The following is a 7,970-nucleotide window of genomic DNA, read 5'->3' on the forward strand; positions in this document are numbered from 1 at the left end:
GTACGTATCACCATCGTCATTGTCATCATTAATGAAATTGTCATCGTTTATAGTAGGATCAACATTCCTCCTAGCAACCACACTTGATTCACCAACTTCACCTCAAGTCGTCTGCATAGGCAAGGTGCCTAAGTCGACAACCAAGGTAAAATCAGTTGATTGAGTGTCATTCACGACATCTATCTCATTCACAACACCGATACTTGGATGATTCCAAAGTTTCCGATGATGAACCTCTTCCACAACTCTCCAATTATCGTTTTTAGTAGGATCTTGGAGATAAAATACTTGTTTTGCTTGTGTGGCTAAGATGTATTGTTGATCATCATACCACGTTTTACCGACATACCATTCATGACTGGTATCGATAAGAACCATATTATTTATAGTTTGTAAACGTCCATTACGTAATGATGCATTGAACCATTTACCACGAATGATTTATAGTACAACTGATTTATCATATAAATAATGCAACTCTATAATCTCCTCTAATTGACCATAGAATGGTGTACCGTCTTCTCCGAATGTAACAACACCACTATTTTGAGTAGTACGTTGGAGATTACGGATATTCACGACAAATCGAGCACCATTTACTATGCACGCAGTGTAAGAATATGCACGCAACAGACCATATGCCAACACCTTTAATTCATCAGTACAGTCCGAAGGCATATCTTTTTGGAGACGATAAATCTGTAACGAAATATAAGATTGTATGTTTAAGTAATAAATTAGTTTTACATTATAAATATATAACATACTTACATTTTCTTTGAACCATGAAGGAAATTCCATTTTGAAATCACTTTCAGGCAATTCTGATTTGAATTCACTGAATATGGGACAAAATAATTAGAATAGTTAAAATATATTATAACACTATGGAAAATGTAGTTAACCCTCTGCTATTGAACCTTCTGGTTTGGCTTTGTTTCTGACATAATTTTTAAGTTTTTTCATATATCTTTCAAAAGGATACATCCATCTCATGTGTACAGGCCCTCCAAGAATGGCTTCATTGGGTAAATGAAGAATAAGATGAATCATTATGTCGAAAAATAATGGAGGATATATCAACTCAAGATTGCATAAGATCTTCACCACTTCTGTTCTGCCATTTCTCATGTCGTTAACATCCAATGACCGTGCACAAATTTTTTTAAAGAATGTACACAGGTCAATGATTTTTCTTGAAACATTTGGTGGGAGACATGCTCGAACCCCTATAGGTAGTAATCGTTGCATGAGGACGTGATGATCGTGAGACTTCAGCCCAACCAAATTTGATTCAATATCATTAACCTTTTTGTTAAAGTTCGATCTAAAACCATCAGGTAGTCTCACTCCTTTAATGAATTGACAGAAACGTTGTTGATCAATTGGTTTGAAAGAGTAAGAAGCATGTGGGAGTATTTCTTTCTTCTTGTCTTTTTCCTTGTTGTGTTTCTTCATCTTCTTGACTTTCTCCTTTGGCCATTGATCTGGTCTAATGCCCATATTTATCAAGTCAATTCTTGCTTCTTTTTTGTCTTTGCTTTTGTCGTTCATCAGTGCAGTATTCAAGACACTCTCATTCACATTCTTTGAAACATGCATAACATCGAAATTGTGTTTTAGGTCGAGGGAAGACCAATACTCAAGCTCAAAGAAGATACTTCGTTTCGTCCAATTTAACTCTCTTTTTTTTTCTTTCATCGTCGCGCTTTCTTTTTTTGCCCCCATAATCAGGATGTTTCCCTAGAATTCGATCAGAGAGACAATTTACTTGCTTTAATATAGTTGCATTACTGAATCGTCTAGGACGCGGTCTTGTCTCAGGTTGACCATCAAACAATAGACTCTCCCTCCAACTATGGTTTGTATTCAAGAATCGTCTATGACCAACATAAGACATCTTGTTGGTCACATAAATGAAAGATGTGTCTTCTTTACAAGTAGGGCATGCTAAATAACCTTGACCACTCCATCCAGACAGACTGCTACGTGCTGGGAAATCATTGATAGTCCATAACAACATCGCACGCATATTGAATACAGTATTGGTTGATGCATCTCTCGTTTGGACTCCTTCGGCCCACAACATTTTCAACTCATCCACCAAAGGCCTCAAGTAAACATCAATGTCCTTTGCGGGTGATCTAGGGCCATGAATCAGCAAAGTTAGCATGAAAGAAGACTCTTTCATACATATCCATGGTGGTGTATTATAGGTAGTCAATATAACCGGCCGAATACTATAATTGTTATTAAAGTTGCCGAATGGATTAAAGCCATCAGCAGCTAAACCTAGACAAACATTTCTAGGTTCTTTGGCAAACTCTGGGTATCTCTTATCAAATTCTTTCCATGACTTCCCATCTACCGGATGATACATCATACCATCCGTTGATCTTCCAGTATTATGCCAAATCATATTTTTAGCTGTGAATCTGGAACTATACATCCGTCGAAGTCTTGGAGTCAAAGGAAAGTAGCGCAACACTTTTTGTTTAAAGCATTCTATTTTTCACTTCTCTTTTGTTTTTTTATAGCACCATACTTTTAATAACAAAGTATGTTGCTATTAATAACCTTTGTAGTTTACATATTTTTTACTTAAGAAACTTTTATTAGTTTGTTTAAAGCATTCTATTTTTTACTTAATAAACTTTATTCTCAATAAACGTACTTTTATTAGTTTAAATATTTTTATATTTTGTTTTATGTTGCTATTAGTAACGTTTGTTCTTAATGACAAACATTTTAACTTAAAAATTAAACACTTGATCACTTCATTCACTTAAGCTAATAAACTAAACAAATAACACAACCATACATATTTTGCATTTTATACATAAAATTTGATACCAACCTAAACAAAGATCACAATCATACATATTTCACAATCATACAAAATATTTGATTTCTTATAAACCTAAACAAGTTAATTAACATTCTATACATACAATTTCAATTTCATATATACCTAAACAAATTTCAATTTCATATAATATTTTAAACACAATCTTAATTTCATACAACATTAACCAACTAAATTAACATTTTATACATATATATACAACTTCAATTTCACATAAACCTAAACAAACAAACATATATATACTAAACAAACAATACAATCATACAATCATACCAAACAAACAACATAATCAAATACATACCAAACCAACAATACAATACCATAATCATACCAATCACATACCAAACAAACAATACAATCCAATTTCATATAAACTTTTATATATATATATATATATATATATATATATATATATATATATATATATATATATATATATGCAATTTCAATTTCAATAAAAATTAGAAATAAAAAAACTAATTGTCAAATTAGAAATAAAAAAAACTAATTGTCAAATATATACATAGGTCAAAAAAAACTAACCTGTTCGTCTTGCTGTGATGGCCAATTCCAATGTTGAAATATGATGGGTATGGCTGGTGGTCAAAGGAAACAACTCAAATCAGGAGAAAAAAATGATAACAGCAACAAAACTACAAAACTTACATGATGTAGCAGTGAAGGAGAGCAGCTGGACTCGTCGGTGAGGAAGACTCGTCGGCGAGACGGCTGAAGATGGTGGAAGGGCGACGGTGGTTAACCAAAACCCATGAACAGCAAAAAAAAACTCCCAATTAGGGTAAAAAAGATGACCACACAGCAACAAAGAAAGAAATAGGAGCAAAAAGATGTTACCTGGTGCTAATCGCCGGAATTTGTAAGCCTTAATTCGATTTTCGTCGGCGGGGAAGAGAGAATTTCTTCCTGCGTCGATTTGTGCAAATGAAAGACAGGCTGCGGTTTGCTAGGGTGAACCCCTATGCCGACAACATGTCGTCGGTATAGGGTTGCGATAAACGGTGCCGTTTCATTATTTGCGTAAACAAAAAAGTAATAATAAATGAAAAACATGTGGCGACTACATGTCGTCGGTACAGGGTTTTCACGCGGATCGCCACGTGTCTTACCGACGACATGTCATCGGTATAGATTCCGTAAAACTACGTCGTTTTGGTTTACTGGACAATGGAATATAAATAATTCGAAATTAGATTTTTCGATACCTATACCGACGACATGTCGTCGCCATAAGTTTTCAGTATACCGCGAAGACTTTGGTCGTTCCCGCCAGACTTGTAGCGACGACATGTCGTCGGCACATGTATCATGGTCAAAGGATTTTGGTCAATGTTGCCAAATGGTGTGGCGACGACTTGTCGTCGGCATAGATAGGCTTGTAGCGACGACATCCGTCGTTGGCATAGGTGTCGTCGCCATAGGGTGTTAATGATGTAGTGCTTTTAGCCTCACGCACACACTCAAAATAAGGGTTAGATCGATTAGGGTTTGCTTATGGACGTCAAAAGGTGGTAATGAGGCTGGAATGAGGACTTAAGGTCCTTTAAATAGGGTGCAAACCCTAAAAATTAGGGTTTTCATGCACAACCTCTACTCGTCGAGTTGGGGTCCTTCAACTCGTCGAGTAGGTTCTAGAATCCACGCGGCTTTAACCTTCTCTACACGACGAGTTGGGCATCCAACTCGTCGAGTAGGTCTAAAAACATAAATATAAAGCTTTAAAATTTATACCTGAGAGTCGGGATGTTACAAATACTATAAACAAATTAATCGTCATCTGAATTCCTCATCGTGCTTTGTGTGATTATGGTAATGATTGTCGATTTGTGCTAGTCATAAACAGGGGCGAACGCGGTATTTAACAGTAGGGGTTGCACGGGAAGTCAGGGGTTGCACGATAGTAGAAAAAAAAATTCGAAAAATTTTTCACTGCGACCGGAAAAGTTAGGGGTTGCCGGTGCCACCCTGGACCACCCCTAAATCCGCCCCTAGTCATAAACTCATTAAAATCCTTATAAGGCGTGGCGATTGACAGATAATAATTGTTAATATAAGGGAAAATGACTTACAAGCGCAACGAAGTTTTCAAACTGTTCAAAAAACATCAATCATGTTTTGTTTGTTCAAGAAAATCCAACAAACTTAACTTTTTATCTAAAAAACCCAACGAAATTTTCACACCGTTCAAAAAACTACAATCATGTTTTGTATATTCATAAGGTTTTTCAAAAAGACAAAACATGATTGAGGTTTTTTGAACGGTTTGGAAACTTCGTTGGTTTTACAAATCATTTTTCCGATATGTTAATAAGTCACTTCATATGTTTCTCTTATTTGACTTCGATAGAATTTAACAAAAGTGTAACTTTGTTGGACTTTTTTTAGACAAAAGGTTAAGTTGATTGGGTTATCTTGACCAGAAAATAGATTATTAGGGTTTTTTGAATGGATTGGAAAATTCTTTCGGCTTGTGAGTCATTTTCCCTTAATATAATATATAATAAAAAAATAAATTTAATGAAACATACAATTTTTAATTAAGATGATTTAACACTTGCAAATTTACAATTATTTCCGAGAGAAATCATGAATGGGTAAGTATAGTCAGCAAGACGGAAGATCCTTTGGCGGAGGACGGACAGCCTGGTCTTTTCCGGTTCCATCTTCCACCACAAACGCCGTCTTCAATCCCCATCCGGTATGCAACTCCAAATGACAGTGAAAAAACCAAACACCTGGATTATCAGCTCTGAAACGAATGGCAGACCAGCCGCCGGTAGGAACACCGACGGTGTTCCTTTCTGGTGGATCCACCAAGTTATACTTCGCCGGATCCTTAGCCGGATCAAAATTCCCAGTCCCTGTTCCAACCACAAAGAAGTTGTATCCATGAAGATGAAACGGATGGGACTCAACGCTTAGTAAATTGGTGTCTTGGATCACAAGTTCAACAGTAGAATTGAAGGCAATTTTGCTGAGTCTTGTTCCATGAGAAGTGAAAAGATTAGCAGTCAAAGGTGCACCGGTGTAGTTAAAAGCTTTAGGTGGCTTATCGGGGAAATCAGAAGTAAACACCCCTTTTATCTTCGAGTAGTGAGCTTGAAGGAGTCCAGTTTGTGGCATCACAAACGTAATGTTGTTAAGTGAAGCAGAAAGTCGGGTTCCATTAACGCAAGTTGGACACACACTTTTTCCTAACCCAATAGTCACAAACAGATTCCGGTCAACTTTTAAAGGAACATTCGCCGGAAAATTACGAGTGTTGAGGCTCCGGAGCTTTTCGTTATAGGTTAGTGCAAACGCAGTGTCATTTGGCAATGGCAATTGAGGGAGTGATGGTAGAACGGTATTGGGAATGCCTTTGTACTGGAGGATTGCGGTGGCTGTTTTGTTGTCGACCGGAATAGGAACGTCTTGGAATGGGCGGACCGCCATGAAATACCTTCCCGGAGCACTGTTGGCGTAGACCAAAACGTTAGTGGTTTGACCCGGAGCTATTAGTATAACGGCGGTTGTGAAGGGTTTTGTGTACACAGCGTCAATCTCAACCACCGTCATGTTGTGGCCTGAAACGGCAAAGAAAAGCTCGTCGTTTAGGGCAGCGTTTGCGATCCTCAGAAGGTACTTCTTACCTTGCTCGACTTCCATGGCAAACGTATCTGAATATCAAACACGAAACCAATCTTAATTAATAACAAAATATACAGGGCAAATGGGCAAATGCAATGCATGCATTAATGAGTCTTTACGTTTTTCTGAGCATGGAAAGAGTGGGCCAGGTTTTCCATTGATGGTGTGAGCATCAGACATGTTAGGAGGCAAACCCATTGCATTCCCTTGCTTTACAATATCTTCAACATCACCATGCCACCATTCTCCTGCATTATCAAGTCATGATATACGAAGATTTTAGTATAAAAAACCAAAATTATACGTTTTGAGTATTTTCATTCATTATTTGAGGGTTACCACTTACCAAACACCAAGACTTGTTCACCATCGGGCTTAGGGAACGGATATGGAGTTCCTTGTTGGGGTAAAATGACAATGGCACCATAAACAGTAGCTCGGAGCCAAAGAATATGAGCATGCCACCACAATGTCCCTCTTTGTCCGGTGACATTGAAGTCGTAGACATAGCTACTTCCTGTTTGGATTGGGCACTGTGTTATGTATGCTGGTCCGTCTGCCCACCCGTTCGCATATTGTTTCAACCCATGCCTAAGAACCCATAAATTAAATACAAACAAAAAACGTCATGAAGCCAGACATTTAAACTAGTGGTTATAAGGGGAATAATCATGGATTGATAAAGATACATACCAGTGAATGGACATGTTATATTGTGCATGATTTGAGACGTTGATGACAACTCTATCGCCTTCTCGAGCGTAAATGGTAGGACCTGGAAATCTTCCGTTTACTGTCACTATTGGTTTTGCATGGCACAATCGGCTCACGTTAGTCACTTGTACCTGTTCATGATGAATAAAAACAAAAAGGGTCATCTTACAATAACCATATATCAACTCATTTATCTCGTGTTTCTAAAGCTAATGAACTCACATCAAACTGATACTTCTTGGTGGCAGCTTGTGCGTGAAGAACCAACGACACAAATCCAAAAAGAAAAAGAAACAGGCCGCCGGAAATGAAGCTCGAACAACCATGGGATACCATTTTTTCTGTTGTGAGGCGGGAAGTGGTGTGTTTTCCGATGAATTAGAAGGGAAAGGTGAAGGTGGATGGAGATGTACATACAAACATGCGTATATATAGAGAGTGATTAGTTGAAGGAGAAGTGAGTAGATGGTAAATGAAAGCTTTGAAGTTAAAGTTTGTGTTTATGGAAAGATTTATGGAATGTGAGAGCTACAGAAGGCCAACCATATTTGCTGAGCTTACCGAATGTGTCTTCCGCATTGATCTTTATCGTTAAGCAAAAGGAAGAGATTATGTATCTTTGGTTTACTCTTCCCTAATTATTCTAACATTTTTACTTCGGTTTGCAGTTGGGACTTTAAGTCCAAATTAACCCTTGAATTAATCATACTTCTGATTTTGTTTGGTTCGGTTTTGTGTAAAA

At 37.3% G+C, this 7,970-nt stretch overlaps 1 protein-coding gene across 1 annotated transcript; it reads right to left on the reverse strand.

Moving 5' to 3' along the window:
* Positions 1 to 5,362: 5,362 nt before the first annotated feature.
* On the reverse strand, positions 5,363 to 7,614 carry LOC145160172 (laccase-11-like). The gene is made up of 5 exons (XM_079079279.1): positions 7,451 to 7,614; positions 7,208 to 7,359; positions 6,861 to 7,105; positions 6,634 to 6,762; positions 5,363 to 6,543 (listed from the first exon to the last, which is right to left on the reverse strand). The coding sequence occupies exons 1-5, from the start codon at positions 7,562 to 7,564 to the stop codon at positions 5,489 to 5,491; spliced, it is 1,695 nt and encodes a 564-aa protein (XP_078935405.1). The 5' UTR covers positions 7,565 to 7,614; the 3' UTR covers positions 5,363 to 5,488.
* Positions 7,615 to 7,970: the final 356 nt, after the last annotated feature.

This window comes from Lactuca virosa, chromosome 2 (genome assembly GCF_052849685.1).
Source record: "Lactuca virosa cultivar CGN04683 chromosome 2, Lactuca_virosa_CGN04683_v6, whole genome shotgun sequence".
In the NCBI taxonomy this organism is placed as follows: Eukaryota; Viridiplantae; Streptophyta; class Magnoliopsida; order Asterales; family Asteraceae; genus Lactuca; species Lactuca virosa.